General features: G+C 52.9%; 2 protein-coding genes across 4 annotated transcripts in view; one reads left to right on the top strand and one right to left on the bottom strand.

Moving 5' to 3' along the window:
* Positions 1 to 9533: 9533 nt before the first annotated feature.
* Positions 9534 to 26305, bottom strand: TSKU (tsukushi, small leucine rich proteoglycan). Of its 3 annotated transcripts, XM_036324899.1 has the most exons (3): positions 26156 to 26305; positions 14935 to 14995; positions 9534 to 13485 (listed from the first exon to the last, which is right to left on the bottom strand). In XM_036324899.1, the coding sequence occupies exon 3, from the start codon at positions 13476 to 13478 to the stop codon at positions 12408 to 12410; it is 1071 nt and encodes a 356-aa protein (XP_036180792.1). In that variant the 5' UTR covers positions 13479 to 13485; positions 14935 to 14995; positions 26156 to 26305; the 3' UTR covers positions 9534 to 12407. The 3 variants fall into 3 exon arrangements, with proteins under 3 accessions (XP_036180792.1, XP_036180793.1, XP_036180795.1); XM_036324900.1 differs by lacking the exon at positions 14935 to 14995 and having other exon boundaries at positions 26156 to 26284; XM_036324902.1 differs by lacking the exons at positions 14935 to 14995; positions 26156 to 26305 and adding an exon at positions 14222 to 14896.
* Positions 25868 to 27812, top strand: part of LOC118664217 (guanylate cyclase D-like) — an 84562-nt gene continuing 82617 nt past the window's right edge. The window contains exon 1 of the mRNA XM_036324092.1: positions 25868 to 26165. Within this exon, the coding sequence (XP_036179985.1) occupies positions 25868 to 26165 (298 nt within the window). The remainder of the gene's footprint in view (positions 26166 to 27812) is intronic.

The raw sequence follows: 27812 nt of genomic DNA on the forward strand, positions 1-27812 counted from the left end.
TTTCTGGCTACAGTTTATATTCGTGTAATTTGTTTCATCAGGGCCCATGGCTAACTGTCAACGAAATAATGCCCCAGTCCTCTCTTGGTCCAGATTAGACCTGATGACACAGGGGGCACCAGGGTCTAAGTACTAGCTTGGCACCCGTACTGCTCAGACAAAACTGAGCCAGGGCCGTGTCCTGGGATTGCCGCCCCGAATCCCAGCCTTGGGGAGTGAAGGAAGGAGCTTACACTATCTGCTACCTGAGCGCCTGTGTGTGCCAGGTCACGTGATGCGGCTCTGCGTGTGGTGTAAATGTCCCCATTGTCCATTGAAGGAAATGAAATCTCAGGGTTAGGTAAATGCCTTGTCTGGGGTGATGCAGCTAGAAAGTGGCTGGAGCAGTTGGGATGCAAGGTGCCCCAACTTTCCCGCCACCTACTAATTTGAGAGGAAAGATATTTTTCCCGCTGACCTACTTTTGTGCCTGGTTATCTCCACATAACCAAATCTTTTTAGTTAAACCTCTAAGGTCTCTGTTTTAAAAAAAGCCACAGACTTGCCCTGGCCAGTGGTTCTCAGTGGTTAGAGTGTCATGCCCCCACCGCCACTGCACATCCATGGGTCATGGGTTCAATTCCCAGTCAAAGGCACATAGGTACCTGGGTTGCAGGTTCGATCTCATGCAGGAGGAAACCAATCGCTGTGTCTCTCTCACATCAATGTTTCTCTCTCTCTCTCTCTCTCTCTCCCCCCCCCCCACCCTCCCTCCCTACCTTCTACTCTCTCTAAAAAATCAATGGAAAAAATATCCTTGATGAGGATTAACAAAACAAAACAAAAACAAAAGAAAAACCACAGACTTGGGTGGGGCAATGCTGTCTTTCATCTGCCCTGAGCAGTGACTCAGGAGACATTCTTGGGTTTACCTTGTGCTGAGCAGGGCCCCAGGACGGGCAGGGAGGAGACCTGGACAAGAAGGATCCAAGTTCAAATCCAGACCCACTCAACAGGGTGACCTTGAGCAGGTTACCCGAGAAGGGGGAATGAAGGCGTGGGCCTACAGAGCCTTTCTCTGAGGAACTTCTCAACCCGGAGTCACCTTGGCCAGGAGAGAACCAAGCGGTGGTGACTAGAAGCTGCCCCCGACGGACCTGCTCAGAGGCTGGTGGACGGGGTTGGAGCCCCCATCAAAGCAGGTGGGCCATCGGTCTGCAGGACAGCAAGTCCCTTCCAAGGTCCCCACCAAACCACAGTCCCGGCTTCTCTGAGGTAAGAGCCAAGGAGGCTAACATCTAGAAGTCTCTGTTCCTGATTCTGTATTGTTAGCATTCTGCTTTCCATTCTATGAACGTAACAGTTTATTTATGGGCTCTGGAATCAGACAGACTTGCTTTTAAAACCTGAACTCTCACCCTATCTGGTTTGGCTCAGTGGATAGAGCATCAGCCTGCAGACTGAAGGGTCCCAGGTTCAATTCCCAGTCAGGGCACATGCCTGGGTTGTGGGTGATCCCCAGTAGGGGGTGTGCAGGAGGCAGCCAATCAATGATTCTCTTCATCATTGATCTCTCTCTCTCTCTCTCTCTCTCTCTCTCTCTCTCTCCCCCCTCTCCATTCCTTCCTGAAATCAATAAAAATATATATTTAATAAATAAATAAAACCTGTACTCTCGCCTACCTGCTGTGAAACCTCGGGCAAATTACTTAACGTCACTTTTCTCATCTGTCAATCATCTTTTTGTATAGTGAGAAGGAAATAGTCAATAAGCTATTTCCAACAAATAGTCAACAGATTGACTATTTGTTGAATTTTTAAAAACCACCTGAATAAATGTTGGTGTAAACATTCTGTAAAATACAAAGATTGGGAGTTATTTTATCAGAGGGAAAGCTGTGAAGGCAATGAAGTCCTTGTGACTGCCCCAAACCACTGCTCATTCACACTCTACTTCTCTGAGCTTGCCCTCTGCTCTCAACTTGTGGGGACCCCCCTTCCCCCGCCATGCCCCACCCCACAAGCCCCAGATCTAGAGCATCACCTCCAGGAACCGGAGGGAAGCAGCAATGGGCTAGGAAGAAAGGCGAGTGTCACAGGCAGCGCCCTCTGGTGGGCACAGCGCCGTGACAGGTCAGAGACCAACTCCAAGCTCAGCCTGTAACTCAGTTCTCCCAAGTTTTCTCAGTTTGGACTCAAGTACCAGCCCAGCCACAGTCGCCACTTGCCACCTTGTATTTCAGTCCACAGGGGGATGCTGGGGCGTGGACTGTGTTTGGCCCACCTCTGGGTGCCCTTGGCCAGGACTGTGGTGTCTTTCTGACAAACACAAGGTTTAGAAGTGAGCCATGAGGGCTAAGGGCCCACCCCCTGGGCTGCCCTAATCCTCTGAGTCACCCTCTCAGTATCCTGTTGCCTTTGTCCCAGGTGCTATCATGCTTGCCATCTCTCTCACCCCCATCTCCGAGAGCATGGACTCCACATGATTTCGCTTCCTGCCAGGGCTAATCAAGCTCTTTGGGCAGGACTGACAGCCAAGTAACTATATTCATCCCCCCCGCCCCCGCTTTCCTCCTGAGAGTTGTGAAGAACAAATTAGGTGTGGATATGAAATGTAAGATCTGTGAGAGCTTTAAAGTTGTGCCCACACTTGATTATGTAGTAGAATCCTGCGGCTTTGTTTGGTTTTAAAACCTGAAAACTACCACCACCACCACCATCCATGGGCATGTGTTCACACACATGAAAGTTAAAAACTCAGGTATCCTTGAACTAAAATTCTGGTACATTGTTTATTTATTTGTTTGTTTGTTTATTATTTTACTTCAGAGAGGGAGAGGAAGAGAGAGATAGGAACATCAATGGTGAGAGAGAATCATTGATTGGCTGCCTCCTGCACGCCCCATGTTGGGGATAGAGCCCGCAACCCGGTCAAGTGCCCTGACCAGGAATTGAACCATGACCTACAGGTTCTTAGGTCTATGCTCAACCACTGAGGCACACTGGCCGGGCATTTGAAAAATAAATGACGCTTGGTGAAGGTTTGTGCTTTGTGCCGCACTGCAAGCTGCACAGAGCTGGCACGCCAGCCTTCTTCAGTCTTTTTCATAGGCGTCCACAGACACTCAGAAAGAGCCTCGCCATCTCCCAGGCTGACTCATCTTACAGCTGGGGCAGTGGCCTCCTCCGAGAGGTAGGACCACCCCTCACAACCAGTGAGGCTGCTGTTGGGCTGCTATTGAGGCGGGGCACAGACTTCACTGGGAGGAAGTCAGAGCAGAGGTAGGTCTCTATCAAGGAGCTGGAGAGGAAGAGGTAGAATTTCACGGGGGTGGGGGTGGAGGTGGGGGGTGGGAGTGGGCTGGGGAGGTGGGACTCATGCCCTATCCCAGCTTCAGACCTGTCCATGCACACACCTGCCGTCTGAGGGAGAAAAGAGGAGCAGGAAAGGGAGCTTCTTATCACAGAGGAACTTGAAGACCTGGTTTCTGGCATGAGATTGCTGTGCAGCCTTAGGAAAGTCACTTAACTCTCTGGGCCTTCATTTAACCATCGGTGAAATGGATGGAACAGACCCCGTTTATCCATTTATCAGGTGTGTATTGACAACCAAGTGTGTTCCTAGCACTAACCTGAACACTGGGGACCCTCTGAGGAGCAAGGTAGGCACAGTTTTTGCCCTCAGTGTAAAGTGGAGGCTGGAAAAATAAACAGAAAATAAATGTGATGAGTGTGCCTGTGGGAAGACGAAGGCACTGGGTCAGCACAGAGGAGGTGCATCTAACCTTGCCTGGGGTAGGATGGGGGAGGTGGTCCGGACGCCTTCCAGAGGAGGCGGCCAGAGGCTGAGGCAGGAAGGATACGTAGGAGGCGATCAGGCTGGAGGGTGTGGAAGAGGGAAACATTCACTGCCCCCACCCTTGCTCCTTTGAGAGTCACCGTCCTTTAGAAAGGCTGGCAAGGGGAGTTTCTGTGGAGTCGCTCCTGACAGGTCTCCTAGGAATGGGAGATGCTCTCCTTCCCAGCACCCATCCTGGTCCCCACCCACTCTCACATGTCTGCACACGCTGTCAGATTTCACTGGAAGGTGGAGCAAGTAAGGGAATTACAGTGTTTGTGTCTGTGTAGGGAGAGTATTTTTAAAGTTTGAGCTAAGTATGACTTTGTCCACAGTCTGCGGGAAGCACCTAAAACCCAAGCCTTTCCCGGGACCAGCTGGGAGTGCCCTGTGTTCAGACCGGCTTCCCTCTGGTCTCCTCTCCTCTGAGCAGCTCTCACCAGCCCCCATCCAGTGACTGGCCTCACCCCGGGCCTCGGCTCCCCTCGTGTAAGTCCCTGTGGGAAGAAGGCCCCTTAGCGGGACAGAGGGTTTAGGTCTTTGTTCCTCCAGTTCCCAGCTGCAGCAGGGAGGTGGGTCTGTCCAGGGACCTGCAAGTCTTTTGTCTGGGCTGGGGAAGGAGCCGGGGGAGGGCGGGGGGCGGGGGGGGGGGGCAGGGGAGGCTGAAGGGAGACAGGCCAAGCCTGCTGGGTGGCTGTGAGACAAAAATAAAAGAGACGAACTCATGGGAAGGTAGCACCTCATAAACTTTAAAACACCAAGGACATGTGTTTGCTTTCAACTGTGCCTCTCTGCCCGGTCCCTTGGGACTGGCTATCTTCAAGGAGGCGCTGGCTGTCTGGCTTTGCCATTTGGCATCTTCTTTAAATTTTGAATTTTCAGCCACTCACATCCCAATGTAAAATTAGCAGCTCTTTTACCAAGGGAGCCAGAGAGGGTGGGGCAAGGGCAACAGGGCGGGGAGGACATGGGGCTGGTGACCAGGTTGCGTTGGTTGTCTGTTAGCATGTAAGAAGCCACTCCAAAGCAGAATGGCTTAGCACAACCACAGTTTTATTTGCTCATGATTCTGCAGTCGGGGCTGGGGTCAGCTGGCTGCATCTTCTGCTGGTTTTGTCAGGTTCACTCCTGTGCGTTACGCTAGTGGGTCGGCTCAGGGTCTGAGATCTCTTGGGTGCCTGCTGGTTGAGTGTTTCTGTCTCCCGAGAGCCTGAGGTGAGCAGCTCTCACTAGCCCTACTCATGACTGGCCTCACCCCAGGTTCTCCACGTCGTCTTGCCAGACTCCTACATGGCAGCTTCCAATTGCAAAAGTGAAAGCCGCCAGGCCTTCTAAAGACTTAGGTGTGGAGCTGGCTCAGAGCCACGTCTATTATGTTGGATTGATTAAAGTAAATCACAGGCCTAGCCCAGGCTCAAGAGGAGGGTTCTGCGCAGGGTGATAATGCTAGGAGGTGGGGGTCACTGAGAGCCACCAGGATAACAGGGTATCACACGGGTGGTGGAGAAGGCAGCTTATGTAAGAGATCGTATCTGTCAGCCACCTTCTCTGTGGGTCTCACAGTCGCCCCCTGCCCTCATATTCTTAACAAGTGTCCTATTAACATAGCAACTTCAAGTCTTTTTTGAAAAAATATATTTTTATGGATTTCAGCGTGGAAGGGAGAGGGAGAGAGAGATAGAAACATCAGTGATGAGAGAGAATCATTGATCGGCTGCCTCCTGCATGCTCCCTACCGGGGATCAAGCCTGCAACCCTGGCATGTGCCCTTGACTGGAATCGAACCTGGGACCTTTCAGTCCGCAGGCCGATGCTCTATCCACTGAGCCAAACTGGCTAGGGCAAAATCATTTTTAGGGGCTATTACATTTGGAGAAAGTGGCAGGCTCCTCATTAGTTAGTGAATGAATGCCCCACTGCCACACAGACACTTGTCTCTGTGCCCCAATCACGCTCTGGATGTCCTGGCCCCTGCCTATCTAGCAAGGACATCAGGCAACAACCACAGGTTGAGCCAAAGAGGAGAGGTGGAACTTCAAACAGAGCGATGCTGCTGAGGAGAGTGACAGGGAGAGTGGAGGCTTTCCCTGCATCTAGACCACAGCAGGCAGCCATTCCGTCTGGGGCTGCCAGGCCTGCGGAAGAGGGCCATGAGGGTATTTTCTAAGCACTGCGTCCTTACAAGTGTCGGGTCGGAAGGAAGCTATAATGGTGAGGCAATTGTGACATGTACTGGATGGAGGGTAGAAACTCTTTTCAGACACATTTCTAAGCATAACAACTTCGATGGAGTCACATGCTGAGAACTGGTGGCCACTGAAGAGACCCTGCCTGAGAATGCTTGTCAGTTTGACAAAAGAAAGAATTTTCAAAAAAAAAAAATATTTTGTATTATTTATTACTAGAGGCCCAGTGCATGAAATTCGTGCACTTTGGGGGGGGGGTCCCTCAGCCCAGTCTGCACCCTCTCCAATCTGGGACCCCTCAGGGGGATGTCCAACTGCTGGTTTAGGATCAGGCCTAAACCAGCAGTCGGACATCCCCCTCACAATCTGGGACTGCTGGCTCCTAACCACTCACCTGCCTGCCTGCCAGATTGCCCCTAACTACTTCTGCCTGCCAGCCTGATCACCCTCTAACCACTCCCCTGCCAGCCTGATTGACGCCTAACTGCTCTCCTGCCAGCCTGATCGCCCCCAACTGCCCTCCCCTGCTGGCCCAATCACCCCCAACTGCCCTCCCCTGTTGGCCTGATGGCCCCCAACTGCCTTCTCCTGCCAGCCTGGTCGCCCCCAACTGCCCTCCCCTGCCGGCCATCTTGTGACGACATGGGGGTGGCCATCTTGTAATGACACGAGGGTGCAAGGGCCACCCAGGCTTTTATTAGTATAGATGTGGCACTTATATGCCAGGCACTCTTCTAAGTGTTTTATGTGCATTGACTTATATTCCCCACAACAACTCTGAGAGTAGCTGCTATCTCCATTTTACAGATGTGGAAACTGAGGCTCAGAGAGGTTGAGTGGCTTACCCAGGCCACGCAGCCATAAGCAGCATTCGGGGCTTTGAGCTCAGGCAGCCTCCCTTTGGAGCCTACATCTTAACCACTAGTTATGTTGCCTTAAGAAGCCATGTGTTGTGTGTGCCTTAACCTAATTAGGGAGCCTGGCTTTTTTCAGCACAAAGTAGGGCTCTTTGTCAATTCTTTGCCTGAGCAGATGGGCTGATGCCACAAACCATCACTCCGCTTTGGAAAAACTGCTGCTTCTAAGAATCATCTATTTAGAAAATTGTTTCAGGGTTGACACTTCTGTCCTCAAACCAGTTTAATTTTCTCTGTTTTCCTGAATTGTGTATATAATAATTACATACACATGCTATATATACCCATGAGTATATATCAAGAAACAGAAATGTATGTTGGCATCTCTAACTCAGGATATTTTGACTAACGGGTGTGTAAAAGATAATATAAATAGCTTGTGGAATTAAATAGTAAACACAGGGACAATTTCCTGCCTAACTCAAGAAACACAACAATCCCCATAAATAAAACTACTGGCACTTAAATAAATAAATGAAGAGTAAACACAAGGCATAGGACTTAACTGGGTAGCTATTTGCTGTTGCCAGATGTTGAGCTATGGGCTGACATTAGCTATCGATGTGCAGGGCAATTATAATTGCAATAAGCCACCTGCGAACACGGGGCATTGGTAGATATTGAGCAGTAGTGGACATTGCCACAGTTGGACATTTTCCCTTTGTGGATATCTGCCATTGATGAGAGCTGTCATTGATGGACAGGAGGTATTCTTTTTAAAATTCTTTATTGTTGACACATTGCCTATGTCTCCTTTTCCCCCCATTGACCTCTCCCTGCCCGCTCCCGCCCCCCTCCCCCCGATGAATATGAGGTATTGATAAACATTTGTTGTCAATGGACATTTGCTCCCTAGTAGACCTTAGCCAACACATAACATTAAGCTTCGATGGGCAAAGTCCTATTAGCCTATGATGAAGTCTCTTGTCTGGTGGACATTAGGTATGAGCAGAGGGCAGACTTCTGGCAGTCTTGTTCAGGGAAACATTCTACGAGCTGGCTTAGAGACAAGTGGCGGGCGTCAGTTCCTATATCTCCATCTGCCCTCTCTCTGAAAGCCTGTTGACCATGGCAATTTGGGGAAAATCGGGAGGTGGTGTGGTAACACTCACGGAGGAGAACTCCTGGGTTTTAAAGATCTAACCGGCTCCCTGACTACAGAGCGATTGGGCTACACACAGAGCCACAAGCTCTCATCTGCTGTTCTGCCCAACACTGTCTGGGTGATTGTCCCTTCGGTTTCTGGAAATGGTGTGATTTAAACACACCAGGGCTGGCTTCATGGGCAGTGGGACCTTAGAGGGGCCCTGCACTTGATTTAATGCTCAGCTCTTGCCATTTTGAAATTCTTAATAATTTTTGAACAAGAGGCCCCACATATTCATTTTGTACTGGGTCCCACACATGATGCAACCAGTTCTGAAACGGAGAGTCTCGCAGGCTGCGCCTCTCTGGGCCTCACTCTCCCCATCTGTGAAATGGGGCTAGGAGGGCAAGGGCTTTGATCTTTGGCTTTTTATGCTCTAGGATCTAGAAATAATGATCTGATTAGAGATATGCAAAGCCGCATAACTTCCCCAATTTGTTTTCAACAGTAAAATAAATGGAATCCCAGTGTGCTTTGGTTTCACAGAGCATCTCTGTGCTCTCTGTGTACTGCTGGCCGGGCCACTGAGGTGGGACAGGCAAGCACGAGGGATGCACCATCTGACAGATGGAGCCAGGCCCAGGCTGGTTTCCTCATCTGTATGTTGACAATAATCCTGATGGCAGTTATCAGGAGGAGGAAATGATAGTATGTACACAAAGTTGGAGAAACGTGCGCTCAGTAAATGGCAGCTGTATTATTAATGACATGCAAGGAAATGCTTGTCACCCAGCCTATACCATGATGGCAAATTGTATCTTAGTTGTTTTGCCATCTCTAAAACTCAGCTGACATGTGCATTAAAGGCCCATTCCATGTTAGGCACACAGAGCAAAGATCCTGTGGATTATTGTTCTGCAATTCTAAATTTTAAGCTTCTATGAAATTGTCCAGTTCTGAGTCAGTTATCAAAATGTGAGTCTAAGACTACACGGTTCTGTAATCTAATTCATGACCCTATGATTGAATGAGGGAGTTCCAGAACAAGCACTTAGGGAGTATCTGCTTTGTGCCACGCATCGAGCTCAGTTCTTTACAAACGTTACTCGATTTACTCTCCATACAATCCTGCGGAGGGAGACATTTTCATCCCCACTTTCGAGGCCCGTCCAGGTAAGGTGACTTGGTCGAAGCCACACAACTGGTTTGGATGGACCCAGGATCTTACCCTGTTCTGTGAACGCCAGTGGAATCTTTGCACTTATCTCTATAATTCTGTAAGATTTTAATGACCCCATTCTTTTCTTTGTAACTTTATTTTTAAAATCTTTATTGTTGAAAGTATTACATATGTCCCCTTATTTCCCCCATTGACCCCTTCTAGCCCGCCCCCACCCCCACCCCAGGCCTTCACCACCCTATTGTCTGTGTCCATGGGTTATGCATATATGCATATTCTTTGGTTGATCACTTCCCACCCACCCACCCACCCACCCTCTGAGATTCCATGCTTCCATGTCTCTGGATCCACTCCATTCATCAGTTTATTTTGTTCATTAGATTCCACATACGAGATAATGCGATACTTGTCTTTCTCTGACTGGTTCACTTCACTTAGCATAATACTCTCCAGGTCCCTCCATGCTGAATGAGCCCATTCTTAACCCCAGGATTCCAGGAGGGCAGATACGGCAGGATGAAAGCAGTCTAGCTAGGGGAAGGTGAGGCAGGCTGCACAAACTGCACAGGCCACTTTGGCCTTGCTCCCACGACCCCCCCCCCCCCCCCCCCGGACCTGGGGTGTCTGGCCGCGCAAAACCACAAGGTGGCGTCGCGGGCCGGGAGCCTCTGGAGGGGCCTCGGGGAGGCCTGTAGGGCTTCTGCCCTCCCTGACACCTGACAGGCCAGAGGCCAGGGCTGGGGTACAGGATAATGACCCCACAGGAAGGAGGGCCCTGCACCATGTGGTGGCATCTGCACCCTCCCACTACAGCTCAGGGCGGAGATGACCTGCCTCAGAGCTCCTCTTCTCCTGCAGGAGCCCCAGCACCCCCACCCCCACCCCCGCTCCTGCCTTCAGCACCCCTTTGTCCCTCTCTCAAGTGCTCCTTCCTCAAGCAGGGCTTTGGGAGGGCCCAGACCCATTGGGTGAAAGTCCCAGAGATCTTTCCCGGACCCTGCATTTGAAATCTCTCTAATCCAGGGAATGCAGAAGGGGTGGAGAACCAATCGGAGGACTCTAAGGGCCGGGGTCTTACTCTCACAACACCCCCCCCTCATGCCTCAGCCCTTTCATATTGACAATGGTGCCAGCCTTGGGTTCCTGTGTGTGTGTGTGTGGGGGGGGGGGGGGATAGAAGGTTGAGTGACAAGATGGACAAGCTCCCCACCCATACCGATGACCTGCATGTTCTAGGTTCTGTGCCATTGCTCACCTATAACCCCTCCCAAGTGCCAGCCCCTTCTTTCCAGGCCCACTTGTCCTACTCAGCTGTGGATGGATGAGCCTCCTCCAGGAAGCCTTCCGGATCCATCTAAATTTGCTGACAGTAGAGCCACTCAGATGAGCTGGAAATGAGCTCCCTGTCACTGGAGGCGCACAGAGGAGTTAGCACAGCAGTGAAATGACAGGAAGGAACCAAGCACTGTTGGAGCTCAGAGGAGGGAGGCGGAGGGACCTCAGGGAAAACTTCTGAAGGAGGTGAGACAGGAACTGGGTCCATTAGCATGGGGAGTTGAAAGGTAGGGAGGAGGGCAAGGGCAAGGTCCCAGAGTAACCCTGTGAGTTCATGGGAGAGGGGAGATAAGGAAGGTGGACAGGGTGCAAGCTGCGGTAGGTGCAACCCACCCCCGAGTAACCCCCCCATGTCACCTCTCTCCCCTATTGGGCTTTTCAGGAAGAACATACTCCCCAGGGCAAGGCTGGTGCTGATTCATCCTTGTGGCCCCAGGGCCAGCCGAGGCAATATGAGTGGACAGTGATGGAAAGAGGGACTCTTTCTAACGTTTATTGAACCAAGGACTAGTTAGGTGTCGGGTGGGGCCGGTGGGGGACAGAGCTCTCACTGTCCTGTGGTGTCTTTGTGGGACCAGCCCCCTGTTGCCCACATGGCCAGCTGGCTTCCACCCAACACCTCCTTTCCCAACACACCCCCAGGACACACTCTTACGAAAGTGAACAAATGCAACTCTTTTTCTTTTACAAATGACACTTTGCATCCCCTGCCAGCAGGGGTGGGGGTGGGGAGCAGGTTAAAGGTGACAGTCCATAAAAAAGGCAACAACAGTCTATAAAATGAGCCTAAGGAAAGAGCCAGGGCTGGGAGGCTGAGAGGCCACCCTGGTGGGGGAACATAAAACTGGGTGGGGACTGCCTGCCTCCTCCTGCTGCACTCATAGTAGGAGAGGTGGGCTGTGGGCTCTGGGCCAGTGGGGGCTGAATCTGGGAGGCCGGTCCTGGCTTGTGGCAGGGCGGGGGAGGGGAGGACCAGGACTGCATCAACATCTTAGGGAGAGCATCTAGGAACAGGGCCTCAAGGATCAATAGGTACGTTTCCAGTCTTGATGCTGGGGGACCCCACCCAAGTGAGAAACTGGCAGGGCTGGGACTGGCATGCCTGACGCTTCCAGAAGCTCTGAGAGGTGAAGTGACAGACCGGGCATCGCAGCTGGTCAGTGGGCCAGAGTCCTACCTCCCCGGGATGACAGGAAATGGGTGCCAATGGTAGGATGTGGGTCTTGGCAGCAAAGGGGAGCCCAGAAAGGGGAGAGGGAGGCCATGATTTAGAGAAGACAGTAAAGTGCAAAGGGGCCTGGCTGGGAGGCAGTCATGCCTCTGCCGCGGCAGTACCTCAGATTACCAATTTTCCTCTGAGCCCCAGTTCTCCCATCGGCCACATGAGGAGGTGGGCACCCCCCAGGCCTTTCTGTAACTAAAGTTCTACCCAGGGCTCCAGGGGAACAGAAAAGGATAAAGTGGGCCCCATGTGCCTGGAGCAAAAGAAACCCATGCCCCTGAGTGGCTGGACCACCCCCCAAGGGGCACTCAGCCATGGACCTGACCTCTGACCTTCCTCCTGTCATAGTCAGGTTAGCCCAGGCCTGAGGGAAGAAGGCACTTGGGGGTCGAGTGGGGAAGGACAGCAGCGGGCAGCTGTGTAGTTTGGCATCAAAGACCCCCTGCTTATGGTGTGGGGGCAATACAGACAAAGGGCAAGGCTTTCCTCCTGGGTGTTGTCCCAGGTCCAAAGCCTCTTCTCAGTCCACAGCTGTCTTTCGATGCTGCTGCCATACAGGCTTGCAGAGTCCCCACTGGCATTGGCACATTAAAATATAAATTACCCAGGACCTGAGTCAGCCCGGGCAGCAGTCTGTCGTGTGGCCCAGGGCCACACCATTTGTCACAAGATGCTGAGGCCTCTGGAAGCCCTGGAAGCCGGTTCCCCAGTGTCTATGCATTGCAGAGCCACCTTGGGGCTGGAGCCAGGCTGCCGGGGGTAGGCACCCTCCCGCACCAGGCGCCGGCACTTCATGCCCTGGCCCACACTGACGCTCTGCAGCGCTGGGAGGTGGAGGAGCAGCGTCTCAGGTGGGGGCACCAGGCTTGTGCCCGACAGGTCCAGCTCCTGCAGTGAGCCCAGGCCCGAGAATACCTCCGCTCCTGCCCACTTGAGCTTGGGGTTGCCTGACAGGTCTAGGACCTGCAGGCTGTGCAGCTCATGAAAACCATAGGGTGCCAGTTGGGGGAGACCCTGCAGGCTGCCCAGCGACAGGTGTGTCAGGCCAGCCAGTCCTGTGAAGGCACCTGGGCCGATGGCGGCCAGCGGGTTCCCATCCAGGCTCAGGTAGCGCAGGGGCAGGTCCCGGAGGTTGGGCACAGTGCGGAGCCGGTTCCAGGCCAGGTTCAGGCTCTGAATGGTGGGCGTGGGCAGGCTGGCCCCAGCGGGGTGGGGCACGAGGCGGTGGATGTGGTTGTGGGAGAGGTCCACGTGCAGCGCTCGGCCCTGGCCGTGGGTGGTGAAGGCGGACACTGGGACCTCACGGAGCCGGTTGTAGCTGAGGTTCACCTCACTCAGGGGCGAGCTGGTGAAGCTGTCTGCAGGCAGGGCTGCCAGGCCATTATGGCTGAGGTCAAGCGACTCCAGATAGCGAAGGCGGGAGAAGGCGGTGGGCGAGATGCTGGTGAGCAGGTTATGGCTGAGATCCAGGCCGGCCAGGGTGGTATAGCCTGGCCCTGCCAACACCGACTCGTTCACAGTCTCCAGCCGGTTGGAGGACAGGTCCAGGTGGGCTGTGTCCAGAGGGATGGGCACAGGCACGATGTGGGGGCCAAGGCCACTGCAATCTACTCGTGTCAGGCTGAAGCTGTCAAAGAGGCCGAAGGTCTCCACCTCACACTGGCACCCGGGGAAACATGGCCGGGTCGTCTGGACCCAGCTCACGGACAGCAACAGCAGCAGGGGCCACAGCATGGTCGCGCTAGAAAGAGAGCCATAGGTGAGGGTTGACTGCAGGCACCCCATATCAGATGGTACTAATCCCGCCCCATAAGACACCAGCCAATGTGTCTAGGCACAGCTGAAAGTTACCACCAGCACCCCGCCCTCCCAGAATTCTTTCCCTGAATACTCCTCCTGTAATTCCTTGTTCCTATTCCTCTCAGGCCTCGCTCTCCCCATCTGTATGGTAAAGGGGGTTAGGCCTGATTTGTGGATTATTAAAATATATATATTTTTATTGATTTCAGAGAGGAAGGGAGAGGGAGAGATAGAAACATCAATGATGAGAGAGAATCATTGATTGGCTGCCTCCTGCACGCCCCCCACTGTGGATGGAGCCTGAAACCTGGGCATGTGCCCTGACCGGGAATCAAATCCTGACCTCCTGGTTCCTAGGTCGACGCTCAACCACTGAGCCACGCTGGCTGGACCAGATTGGTGCATTTTAAACTGCAAGCAGAACTCCTTCCTAAACATTATCAGATGAAAGTGGGCCTGTTCTGGCTGAAGCGAGGGTTGGGGCCTAGAGCCCTCCATGCCTGCTCACCATCTCTGCCGTAGGAGGTTAAGGAACCCAGCTGGAAACCCACTGGACTAGATGGCTCTTTAGCTGGCCTCCAGAGCTCGGACATTCCGGGGCCCTGGGCTGGTCTCAATCCAGGCCCTATAGGGAGGGGCTCACAGCTCAGGGGTTGGGGTCAGGGTGTTCCATTCACCTGTGCTGAGCATGTGCCCGGTGCTGTGCCAGCTGCCACACAGACTGGCTTGACCCTCACAATCACAAAAATTGCCATCGCTTCCTGAAGAGGGAATTGAGACCTGGAGAGGTTCAGAAAGTCACGCATGGCCACCAGTAACTGGGAGGGGAACTAGATGGCGCAGAGGAAGTATGGCTCACTGTCACGGTTTGGCAGTGGCTGAGCCATGCCCAGACCCACACACCAGCCTCCCAGATGGGAGCCTCTCCCTGCAGGGACTGGCCCCACCTCACCTCTTTTGTGGGTGACGATGGATGAGTCTACAGTCCTAAGCCCCCTCGCCTGGCCTATCCTCCAGAGGCAGGAGCCTTCATTCTGTTATATAGATAGTGAGGCAACAAGAGCAGAGCAAGGATGCTGAGCCAGGTACAGGAGCTCACCAGGGCAGAAAGTCCGGATGCCTAGCAAGGGGCAAAACTAGAAAGACAAGAACCTCGTCCCCAGGGTAACCTTCCTCCCCCAGCATATCGCTGGTCCTGTGGTTTGGACCCCCTGAGCTTTCCTGCCTACGATAACATCGAGGCCTCAGTTGTATTTCAGCTCCAGGCCCAGAAAAGCAGCAAAACTAGACAAGTGACACCGTGGCTGCCTCAGGACCAGCTGCAATGACCAGTGACCCCCTGCCTTGCCACCCACCAATCAGTGGAGACCATGACCCTGAAAGAGCATACCTGGAAAGCTGATGAATATTCTTTCGAGGCCTTCCCCTGAGACCTCCCCTAAGATTTCCACCTGCAAGAGAGGAATAAACACGTAAGGAATGAAGAACCCCGGGTACGCCACTGACCCCCAGGGGAGCATGCCCACGCCCTTTCCTTCCCCCTTCTTTCCACTAAGGGACCCCATGAGATTTGCAATCAAGAGAGCAGTGGGCGGCAGTGGCTCGTCCTGGACTAACCCCCTGAACCTGTCTCCAAGCCCCTTTTTTCTCTGACTTCCCAGTGAGCCAAAGCAGCCCAGCCTAGACTCTCCTGTTGCTTCTCCTATGCCCCTTTTTGTTTCACTGTCCTAAATATATTTTTGCTGCGGCCAATAAATTCTCACTCACTTTGCTACACTTTGTCTCTTGATTCAAATCTTTCCTTCAAGAAGACAAGAACGGAGGTCTCATCGTTAGACAAATTCTGCCCTGGTGAGTTTCTGTACGTGGCCCATCGTCATGTCTACCTAACTATCTATATAAACAAATTCAATTGTAAAGACTTACAGACGGGCTCTGGGGATACCTGTCCCAAGCCCCTACCCCCAGCTGACACAGCTATTACCCCTCTTTGGCTCTCCCTTTAACCTAGGCAGCTGGGCTGGTTCCCCCATTATACAGATGAAGGAATAGAGGCTCAGATAGGAAAAGGGTTTACCCCGAACTAGTAAAAAGTAGGGCAGGATTAGAACCCAGGTCTGCTCAGTTCCAATTCCTCTATTTTCATCTGCTGCCTCTGGCAGGACTGGCAGGGAGAGACAAGATCCAAGAGGGGCTTTCCCCAGACACATGTTATGATACAAGCCACATGTTATGATGCAAGCCATGTCCCTCTCCTGGCTTGTTTCCGTCCCTGTACAATTAGCACGCTGCTGCCACCGGTGCCAGGCCCTACATGTACACTCTTACATTCAATCCTCACACCCACGCACATCTGTCTGCCAAAGCCTATGTGTGTGCCCACTGCAGCTCAGTGGTGGTGCTCACGGGAGAATGAGGAAGAGGGCTGAACAGTGAAGGCGTCTAACTGGACAGTCTGTGGTTATCCCACCCCACCACACAGCAACCACTCAGCCTGGGAGACGGACGGCACAAAGCCTCACTCCAGCAGTTCTCTTCATCTGGGGTAGCCCTACTCTGCCCCCCTGCTCTGTCTTACGGCCACCATCTCTCCCGCTGGCCTTCAGGGAGGGATGGACCAGGGACCTGCCCACCTTCTAGACTGGGGTGGGTGGGGAGGGAGCAGCACGATAGTATTACCAGCCTCCATGAAACTTTAAAGGGGCAGCTACTTGATCCCCACTGGCTCTGCATGGGGGCAGGATGAAGTGGGGCTCTCCTCCCTTGCTCCCCCAGGGGGGCCCCCTTCTTCCCCACCCCTTTCTATTATAGAGTCCAATTTGAGGATTAAACCCAGCCCAGGTGCATCCTGGGCTTGGTCCCAACTGAGGGAGGATAGAGTGCTCCAATGTCTGGAACCAAAAGGAAAAGAATTAACTTGCTTCAGGCACCTTTTGTTCTCCTGTGTGAGCTTTACCACAGGACTTCATTACCACTCCGGGCCCCACCTTCCCTGCTAAGCTGATCTGCTCATATCCACTCTTCCTGGGGTTTGAACAAACAACACAGGTACAAAAAATATACCCTGAGATTACCCTTTGGTTCCCAAAGGTGATTATATAAGGTGCCTATTAAATGCCAAATGGCCTCTCGTGAGCTCCTGCTTAGGTAACCGGGAGCCCAAACACAGCCCAAACGCTACCCCTCCAGAGAGGGGGCCTCTCACCACCCTCTCCAGGCCTCAGCCTGGTCCTGGGAACCACAAAGCAGTAATTCTTCTCCTGCCCTCCTCACATAAGTTGATTGGCTCTCACTGAAGTGCAATCCAAACTGTGAAGAGCTATGCATGCATGCAAAGTGGTCATCGCTGGGTCACTATAGAAATGGGACTGAGGCAATGGGAGGGACAGCTGATGTAAAAGGAGCAGGATTGTAAACGAGACCTAGCAGATAACTGCTGGGGGATACTCTTAGGTCATCCAGGGCTGTCCTTGCTCAGCCCTGCACAGTGGACACCCCTCCCTGGGCCCCTGTTCTGTGCCAGGCCTGGATGTTCACTTGAAAAGCGCTGACATTGACAGTCAGAGCCAGACCTCACTATGTGCTAGTGCTGGACACATGTTCTCCCATACAACCATCTCACACCTGTCAGACTGGCTATCATCAACAAATCAACAAACGACAAGTGCTGGAGAGGATGTGGAGAAAAAGGAACACTCGTGCACTGCTGGTGGGAATGCAGACTGGTGCAGCCACTATGGAAGACAGTATGGAGTTTCCTCAAAAAACTGAAAATGGAACTCCCATTTGACCCTGTGATCCCACTTCTAGGAATATATCCCAAGAAACCAGAAACACCAATCAAAAAGGATATATGCACCCCTATGTTCATAGCAGCACAATTCACCATAGCTAAGATCTGGAAACAGCCTAAGTGCCCATCAGTAGATGAATGGAATAGAAAACTGTGGTATATCTACACGATGGAATACTATGCTGCTGCAAAAAGGAAGGGACTCTTACCATTTGCAACGGCATGGATGGAACTGGAGAGCATTATGCTAAGTGAAATAAGCCAGTCAATGAAGGAAAAATACCACATGATCTCACTCATTCATGGATAATAGAGACCATTATAAACTTTTGAACAATAATAGATACAGAGGCAGAGCTGCCTCAAACAGATTGTCAAACTGCAGCGGGAAGGCCGGGGAGGGTTGGGGGGCAGGAGGGAAGGGGGTAAGAGATCAACCGAAGGACTTGTATGCATGCATATAAGCATAACCAATGGACATAAGACACTGGGGGGTAGGGGAGGCTAGGGGACTGTCAAGGGCAGGGGGGAAAAAGGACACATATGTAATACCCTTTGTAATACTTTAAGCAATAAAAAAAGAAAAAAAAGAAAGAAAGTCAAAGCACCTGTTCTGCTCAGAGGAAATGTCCCCTTTTGGGGGTAACATACAGGAGTGACATCATGGGATTGCCTCAGAGACTCTAGGCTCTGGCACTGCTGCAGGAAACCCCTTAGGAAAGGCTCAGGAGCCACTGCGAGGGCAGGACTTCCCCGGAGACTGAGGGAACATGAGGAAAATTCCTGCCCGGGTCCTAGCCCTTTATAGTTCAAAAGGACCTTTGCTTTTGATGCTGGGAGGACCCAGATGGGGCGTGCCATCCCTCACTGTAGTGACGAAGAGAGTGTGCAATCACTTGTCCACTGACCCCTGACTCCGGGCCCAGGGCTTTCCTGGCCACTCATCATGGCTGTGGACTCTCCTAGGGATCTTATGGTAAAAATAATGTTCAGCAGAGTTTGCAACCTCGTGGAGAGGGCTGATGTCATAATGTTAGGTATCATAAGGATAAATTACATGTCTAGGGAAACTATAACTATGCATTAAAAAACCCCAACCCAAGTCCTAATTTTAGAAAGGCCAAAAGAAAATATATCAACACAACAGTGGTTTTCTTTAGATAGAACTTTGAGTGATTTAAACATGTCTTAATCTCTTCACATCCCTCCTCATATCCTCTCTTATAGTAAAATAAATAAATACAATATATACATATATATTTTTTTATATTCATATAAATATATAAATAAAAAAAAAACAGAGAGTAGCAAAGGCTGCCTCATGGCCATCTCTGCTTTCTCTAATCTTGGGTAGCCACAATCTCTGAGCCTCAGTCTCATTGGCAAAATGGGATATTAACAGCCACCTCACATGTAAAGGACAGATACAAAGGGACCCACTGCAGGGGCAGTGGAGGGGGTGAGAAGTGGTGGAATCTGGGTGTACTTTGAATGTGGAGCTGATGGAATTTGCTAGTGGGTTGGATATAGAAGATAAAAGCGAGGAATCCAGACTCCTGAGTTTTTGTCATGAAGAGGAAACAAAATGGTAGAAGGAAGGCACCTAGCGGGGATCCCAGCACAGGGCAAGAGCACAGTGTGGGCTGCCCTGCCTTCCTCCGGACAGGGAGCTGGTGGGGTGGGGATCAGCAGGTGGGCCTGGCCCCTTTCTTCCTCCTTCCTGTAGTAAGCATGTCAAAGCTCTCATCAGCACCCTCTTGGAGTCAGTCTTTCCAGGCAGGCCACACTATGCTATTTCTCAACAGGCTGCTGGGTCTGGGAAAGGATGAGTAATGTGAGTTCCTCTTGACAAAACCCACCAGCCTCAGCTCCATGGAGAGGAGAAACCTTCACAGAGAGCAAAGGGCCATGGGCACCTGGCAGTGCTAACTGGGAAAGTCACTTTCCTTCTCTAGACCAGTTCCTTCAGTCGTGAATCTGAGATGGTAATGAGGGTCCCACTGGTCTCAGAATGGCTGGTTGGGAAGATCAGACTAAGAAGATAAACACTCTCTATAGAGAAATGAGACCCCAACGGGTAGAAGACACATCATGGAAAGACTGTGCCTTTTCATTCTACCTGTACCCATATCCCCTGCAGACATAATCAATCAATCACAGCACCACTCCCTAGGAAATCTGCACAGGGCCTCAGAGCTCTTCTCAACATGGTCTCTCCACCCATTGATTAGAGTTTGCCCTTGAGATGAAAACTGTCATTCTCGGAGCAATTCTCTGATTTGAAGGAGTGACAACATGGAACAGGAGTCACCTGCTACACTGGGAAACTCTGGCAAGTGTCTTTCTCTCCCATTTCCTCATCCAAAATGGAGACACCAATCCCTTCCTCAAGGGACTGCTATGAGGACTGGAGATCACAGGGCCAGGACACTGACAGATGTGCAGTGAGTGGGTGCCTGTGTCTCTCCTAGGCTGTATGGTAAAGGAGTCCTCCAGAAAGGGCACCCATGGACCACCCCTTACCTCCTTCACCATTCTCTGGGGCTGGGGTGGGAAGAGAAGAGGAAGCAACTGGGCAACCGTGCATAGTGACAAGGCAGGTTCTGGAGGACAGTCATGAACCCCAGTCTTAGTCCCTGCTCTGCATGGTCTGCTCACATTTTCAGACAAATCCACCCCCCCCCCCCCGCCCCCCCCGCATCCCCTCACTGAGCCTCAGCTTCTCTACCTCCACATAAGAGGTCAGGTCTAGACCAGGGGTCCTCAAACTACGGCCCGCGGGCCACATGCAAATACAAATATTGTATTTGTTCCCGTTTTGTTTTTTTACTTCAAAATAAGATATGTGCAGTGCGCATAGGAATTTCTTCATAGTTTTTTTTTTAAACTATAGTCCGGCCCTCCAACGGTCTGAGGGACAGTGAACTGGCCCCCTGTTTAAAAAGTTTGAGGACCCCTGGTCTAGACAATCTAGCTCTAGTGTTTCAGGATTTCCAAAATTTAACAAAAGCATTTACTAATCTCTATTAAGTACTACGTGGGGTGTATGGTGGGGTGAGGTGGGGATACCAAGTCCTCATAGGGTTACTCACCAGCAGTGGGGACAGGATATCAACTCATGACAAGATCACTAACACTTGTCTTGGACCCAGACCAGGACTCCAGGACCCGGTCCACCACTATCTGTGTGACCTTTGCAGTTCTCTTTATTTCCTTGAGCCTCGGTTTTGGCACCTGTGTAACAGTATTAATTCTGCCTCCCTCTGGGAGCTATGATCTGCTGTCTGGAGCAAAGAAAAGGCAGACAGGTGGTCACCAACGGGATCTTTGGCCCAGATACATCATTTCTTTTCCAAACCCTGACATGTGGATAAAATCCACTCACTGATCAGCTAGGCTACAGAACATAGGGGCAAGAGGACAAGATTTAGAAATTGTGCCCACCCTTGGTTATTCCTTGTTGGGCCCACTGTGACTAAGGAAAGTTTGCTGATGGCCTGTGAGGTCAAAAGAGTAATAATGGTGTGGCCCGAACAGGCTCCAGGCCAGTCTCCCACTGTGACACTCCAGGCCTTCCTTGCTAGAGAGCCTCTACAACAAGTCTGGCTACATCACTTCTCTTCTCAAAAACCTCTTGACTTCTACTTTTACCATCAGAAAAAAAAGAAAAAGAAAAAAGAAAAAAAAAGTTCTCTCTAGCATGAAGAGAGCACAAGTTGTCCCCACCTTCAGTTGAACCTACTGTGATGGCGACAGCCACTGAACAAGTCAGCCTCTGCTTACACTTCCCTAGACCTAGAGCTGGGGAGCTAGAAGGCCCCTCAGGGAGTAACTGAGGCACAGAGAGGGGCAGTGATGGCAGGGAAATAGACCCAGGACCTAGGTCCTGATGCCTCACACTGCTGCCAGCATCGTCTGCATCCACCCAGCCTATCCTGGCCCTGCCAGTGGAACAAAGCCCGTTCTGTCCACTCAGGCTTCCAGGCCACCCCTCCCCTCCCTTTCTTGCTCCCCGGGCCCGTCACTCCACACTTTGAGCACACCTCTCCGACACACACTGAGCAAATTCTCTGTCATTAGTTATTGAGCTGCCCGTTTCTTGATATGAAGTGTGAGTAACTTGGAGCAGTGACCCTGCCTTCTTCACCTGTTCATCCCTTCCCCCACCTGAGGCCAGAGCCAGGCCTGGCGGCCAACACTGCTGGATAAACAAAGAGTCCAGCAGTTAAGAGTCAACTGCTGGACTCAGATCTGAATGCAGCTCTGTATCTACTGGCCTCAGAAAAGTCTCAGTCTGGTTCAGTCTCACGTCCGTAGCAGGGATCGCTACGCGGGTTGGTGAAGCAGTAGGGAACAGTGTGTGAAGCATTCGGCTCACTATCTGCCACACGTGAAGGGCTTCGAGCGCGGTGGGCAGTGATGGTGATGATTACTAAGCTTTCTAATGACAATGGCAGGGTCATTTTTCTTTATGGTCCTCCGTACCCAAGAATCCAACTCAGTGCCAGGCACCCGGCAGGTCTGTGACTGTTGTGCCAACGTTCTCAGTCACTGTGTTGGTGTCTGCTGGCAAGGCCTCAAGCTCCCTCCTCTGAGACCTCTCTGGGGTTAGGAGTTCTGGCTCTGGCGCTGCAACACAGCATCTCTGGCCCATAGATTTGCCAGCTCCTCACCACAGCTTCAAGAGGGAGCCCCTGGCACAGGAACGAGTTGGGCAGGGAGCTGAGCCTCAGGCTGGACCAGAGCCCCAGCACCGACCCCAGCTGCTCTTCGGTGCCTATCTGCCTCCCACCCTCCTGAGCTCACTCAAGCTGACGCCAATGAATCCCCAGGTGAAACTTCCATTAACGTCCTGCCCCGCAACCATTTAGTCAGCTCTGGAAACTCAAGGCAAAAAGAATTCCAGGGCCAACTCCTGGAGCCTTGAGGGCTGGCTCTCCCAACAGAACCACTAATGCCGTACAAACATATCAGCTCACTACGAACTTCTACACCAGCACTTCTACACCAACACCTCGTGTCTGCCTTACCACAACCTCTGACCGTTGGGATTCCTGGCAGTTGGACAGTAGAGGAACAGGTCCCAACCCCAGAGATCTCAGCTCCAAATCCAGTGATTCTTACACCATGTGCCTCAAGGTATAAATGGGCCCATGTGGATGATGGCAGCTGATCATGCTGAACTACACGTACCTGTCTGTCCTCCTGTGCGCAGGGATGGGCTTAGATCCACTTTTATGTCCTTGGGGCTGAGCACTGGTCTTGGCACACAGTGGGTACTATATGAATACTATCACCTCACCTAAGGACTCAGCCTCAGGCCTGCCACACATTGGTGCTCACTGAATGTGGGTTCTTGCCCCCTAATCAGTGGTTTCGGGCACCAGGAAAGAAGAAGAAGTTGTGATACCAGCAGATCTGAAGGCCAGGCGAGGCAAAGGATAGACCCTGAGGCCTTAGATTCTTTCTCAATGCACCTTTCCTGGGCCCCTCTGGGCTCTACCAAGAAATTGGTAAGTGGGTTTGGAAAGGTCTCAGAGGTCAAAGAAGGCTGAAGAAGTTGTGTTTCCTGTGACAGAATGAGGACAAAATGAGAATCAGCAGCTACCCCTGGGTGGGTGGGTCAGTGTCTTCTGCCTCCCTCACTCCCAGGCCAGGCAGTCACCCACCCTGCCCAAGTCGGGCTCCAGAGGCCTCCAGGCCTGGACTGTTGAAACGGCCTTCTTCCTGGTCTCCTGCCTCTAGTGGTCAGCCTTGCTGGGCACCAGAGTACAATCCCAACAGATTAGGACCCTACCACTGCTCCCTGTTTAAAACCCATTCCACAAAGAGAGCTTATCAGTCTAGGGCAGGGGTCCTCAAACTACGGCCCACGGGCCACATGCAAATACAAATATTGTATTTGTTTCCGTTTTGTTTTTTTACTTTAAAGTAAGATATGTGCAGTGTGCATAGGAATTTGTTCATAGTTTTTTTTTAAACTACAGTCCGGCCCTCCAACGGTCTGAGGGACAGTGAACTGGCCCCCTGTTTAAAAAGTTTGAGGACCCCTGGTCTAGAGGCCTATCTTCTTCCCAGGGCCCTACACCTTTGCACAGGCTGTTTCCTCTGAGGAATATGTCAGAGATGGCCTTCTTTTCTTTGTCTACTATGCAAACACTCACGCATGGGATTCCAAAGCCAGCTCCTCTATGAGGCCTTCTCAATTTAATCTGCCCTCATCAGGCAAAAGGTCACCTTTCCCTGGGTTTCCATGGCCCCTGAGCCATCTGTCAAGATACAACACACTTCTTGTCTGTGGCCATCTCCGAATGTGACTGTGTCCAGCTCCTCCCCTGCATGGGCCTGGCCACATGAAGGGGGATAAACCAGGAAAATGAAATACCCTGGACAGAAAGCTTCCCTCTGCTTGGAGAGGCTAACAATTCACCGAAGCTTGCAGGGTACTGAGGACTTCGCCAGGTGGTGAAATCAGGTGAAGGCAGAGTAGATGCTGTCTCTGCCTTCTACATCAGTGCAATGCAACAAATATCTGCATAAGGTAATACAGACTACAAACCTTTCTCGTTTTATTAGCACATGTAACTCATTATCCTAGTTAACATTCAGAACAGATCAGTGAGACAGGAATTCTTATCCTCCTTTGAAGGCTGAGAAGACATAACCAGAAAGGTCAAGTTACTTGCCCAAGGCCACAGAGCTAGGAAACAATGGACGAGTAAAATCCAGGTCCTTCTGACTTGAAGGGGCTATAGCTCTCAACAGCCTCCAGACTGGTCTCCCAGTCTCCAGCATCACCAACAAGCCAAAGGAGGGTTTCTTAGAATTACCAATCCCATCCTGTCATGCCTGCTTAAACCCTCCAGCAGCTCTCTACTGCCTACAGGTTCAAATCCCTGTAGGATTTGGCCCCTGCCTTTCCTCCCAGCCTCGAGTTGAATTCTAATCCCCCTCCAACACCTCCCCCCCCCCCCCCACAATGTTGACCACCTCTAAGCTGTTATAAGAACACACAAAGCCTTGCAGTACTGTACTCTCTCTGGGAGACCCTTCCTACTACCTCCAGAGTGTATTCACCTGGCTTCCCCAGTTGGTTGCATTCCAGCCTTTGGTTCCTGGGGTCCAGGGGCTCCTGGCCTACCTCACCGTACCCCCCCCCCCCCCAAGCCACCTCCTCTTTCCCCCTTCAAAAGAGCAATTTAGTGCCTGGGAATTGTTCCTGTCAGAATGAAGGTTTGTGTGAAAAGAAACATGAAAGTATTTCCAGGTTCTGGGGTGTCCACCAGTTAGCCAGACAGGAAGGGAGGAGAGAGGCTATCAACACCTCTTTCCAGAGGGGAAACTGAGGCTCAGAGAGGGAAAGGAAAGTGCCCACCGTGGCCTTCTTCCCACGTGAGTGGCTTGTGCCCCTCCATGTCTGCAGCATCGGCAAAAATTCCAGGCTTAAGACCTGGGGCAGAGTTGGGGGTGGGAAGGTGTTAGGGTTATCTTTGCCACTTGAGATCAAAAGCCTAGCAGGCTTGGCCTGAGCCCTCCCGCTGAGGCCAGACCTGGGCTCTGCAAGCCTGGACTTCTCCGAAGGGTAGAGCAGGAAGGAAGGAAGATGGGAGAGGTTCCTGGGACACCTCCTCGCCAGGCCAGGTGGACGGCAGGGCCCTGAGGCTTTGCTGGTCATCCCGACCAAACGTTGGGCACCACAGGGAGTGCTCTCACCGTCATCCACAACAGGCTGACCAACTTGCCCAGGGCCATACGGTGGGCCAGTGGCGGGCCCATTCGGAACCAGTGCGTGCAAAGTTCCTAACTCCCCACAGTTCAACTGGGGGTCTTGGAGCCAGGGCCTCGGGCAGGGCCGGGTCACCTTCTCACCTCGGGATTCCAAGGCTGGTCCTCCCGCCCCGGGGCAGGATGCAAACGGAGGGCGGATCTGGGAGCCGGGGCTGGGGCTGCCCCTCTGCCCGGCAGACACGTCTCTCTCGCTCTCAAACACTCTCCGAGGAGCGCGGCGGGCCACGGCGGCTGCCCTCTCCTTTCTCCTCCCCTCCCTTCCCCTCCTCGGCTCCCGGCCGGACCCCGGGCCCGCGCCTCCCTCTCTCCCCCTCGCCGGTTCCCCACGGGTGTCCCGCACGTTCCTCACGCCCAGGCTCTACCGACCCCAGAAGAAAGAGGGGAGGGCTGCCAGCGCCCCCGCCCAGCTTGGGCGGAGAGGAGGACGGGGCTGTTGCCCGAGGAACCGGGAGAAAAGTTTGAAGCCAAGTCGGGGCCCCCGCGGACAGCAGGGGAGCGCGGAGTAGGGGGCGGTGTCTGGCTCGGCGCACACGCTCTCCACGGACACCCAAACCAGACACGTCGACAAGCACAGACCGCGTACGCGGACACTCAACGATGCGCCCCCCAACACCCACCACCAAACGCGGGCCCCCGAAACCTGGACACAGGCGCGACACGGTCACGCAGAGCCACGACCACACAAGAGCGCAGGCAGATGCACGTCCCCAGACTCCAATCCACAAAGGCCCGCAAACGCGAGATGCACGTGTCCGCACAAAGACCCCGGAGCGCGGGCCCGCGCCCCCGGCCCGAGCCTTTGTCTCTCTGGAGCCCTCTCCCCCGGGTCTGGGCTCCCCACTCCCGCCGAGCCCGGGGCGGCCGGCGGCCGCTGCCGACACCCCGGGTCCAGGAAAAGTTAGGAGGCCCGATCCCTGCCCTGGTGTCCAGCGCCGCCGCCCGCCGGATGGAGCGGCCAGGTTGGGGTCGGGGGCTCCAGACTTTGGCCCGCATCGCGGGCTCCCGCTTCCACCCGGGGACCCGCACCCACCTGGACGCGGGTCTGTACAGATGAGCCTAGAGTTCTGGGTGCATCGCGAGGCTCAGAGCCCTTCCTGCACTCGGCCGGCGCTTTACCCGGTGCCGCGCGTCCCGCCCCCCGGTCCCCGCCCGCCCGCCGCGGGGCGAACCCTCCGCCCGCTTGACGCCCAGTGGCGGCTCCAGCCGGCGGCCGCGCGACTTAGGGAGCGTGGCCAAAGTGCGGGCCTTTCCTGGAGCGCTCCCCGCCTCCGGTTCGCCCGCGGAGCCCGGGTTCCACCCTAGGGAGCGTCTCAAAAGTGCGTACGTAGTGCCCGCCCACTGTGTTCGGCTCTGCTCCCGGCTTCCAGGAACCCGAATCCCTGCCCCCCTCTCGGAGCGCACCAGCCTTCTCCGCAGATGGCCCGCAGGGTCGGGAACATCTGGAGGGCGCTAGTGTGTGTGTGTGTGGGGGGGGGGGGGGACGTTGGGGTTGGGGGGCGATGGGGTGGAGGAGGGAGTTGGTAAGAAAGATTGGGTGGGCGAGGCTTCCCTCTTCTAGAGTTTATCGCCCCCCCCCCTTTTTTTTAACGGGTGAAGAGGTCCAGAGACGTTTGTGAGAGGCTAACCAAGAATCCGAAGCAGAGAGACCGTCTGAAAGGCGAACCCGCAGAGAAGCACAGAGAAGAGAGCCCCGACTGAGGCAGAAAGCCTGGCAGGAGAGAAGAGAGAAAGCAACAGACCTTTTTTTTTTTTTTTTTTTTCCTGGAGGGAACCATGGAACTTCTGGTTGGGATTCTAAGGGAAGCTGCATGAGTGACTAGGCAGCGGTTTAAGTCTATTCTTTCCTCTGCAGCTCACCCTGTCTCACTCCACTTTATGGTAAAAAGGGCAGGAAAGGATCCCCCCAAAAAACTTTTAAACATTATCTGCTGGATGCATTCCTTACAAGGACAGGTGGTCTGCGTCTCCCAGTCTACAGACTGGAGAAGGGAGGGGAAGTTTTAAGGCACACTACAGGCCCTGTGTGTGTGTGGGGGGGGGGGGGGCGGGGGGGCATTGATGAGGGAGGTTTTCTCTTGAACTCTGGACCTCCCAAGAATTCTGCTGTGGAGAGATTGAGCCATGTTCCCCTTGCAGTGGCCCAGACTTACACGCCCAGCCTTTTAGCTCCTTTTCTTGTTACTTTTTAAAAAATTAAAATGCTGCTTGGCCTCTGGCCGGTGCGGCTCAGTTGGTTGGGTATCATCCCCTGCACTGAAGGATTGCTGGTTTAATTCCCGGTCAGGGCACATGCCCAGGGTTTCGGGCTCCATCACCCGTGTGGGGCATGTGGGAGGCAGCCGATCAGTGTTTCACTCTCCCATCAATGTTTCTCTCTCTCCCCTCCCACCTTCCCTTCCTCTCTCTCTCTAAAAATCAATAAAAATATATTTTTAAAATGTTGCTTGGGGCATGTGTGTTTGTGTTTGCCTGGGGAAGGAGGGAGGCAAGTGGGGAAATAAGGAAGGAGGAAGTAGAGGCCACTACCCCAGGCTTCAGGGCAGCAAAATCAAATCTGCTGCCCAGGAAACAAAGTGCTCCTGCAAGTCCTCCCCCTGCATTCAGGCTCTGTGGGCTGGAGGCGGGTGACTCCACTCACCTGGGCTGAGAGGCGTGAACCCTGCTGGTAGGGAGGTGCCCTGAGCCTC

This window comes from Myotis myotis, unplaced genomic scaffold (genome assembly GCF_014108235.1).
Source record: "Myotis myotis isolate mMyoMyo1 unplaced genomic scaffold, mMyoMyo1.p scaffold_m19_p_10, whole genome shotgun sequence".
NCBI lineage: Eukaryota > Metazoa > Chordata > Mammalia > Chiroptera > Vespertilionidae > Myotis > Myotis myotis.

Excerpts from the sequence above, each read along its gene's own strand:
- TSKU (XM_036324899.1), bottom strand. The coding sequence starts at position 13,478 with ATGCTGTGGCCCCTGCTGCTGTTGCTGTCCGTGAGCTGGGTCCAGACG.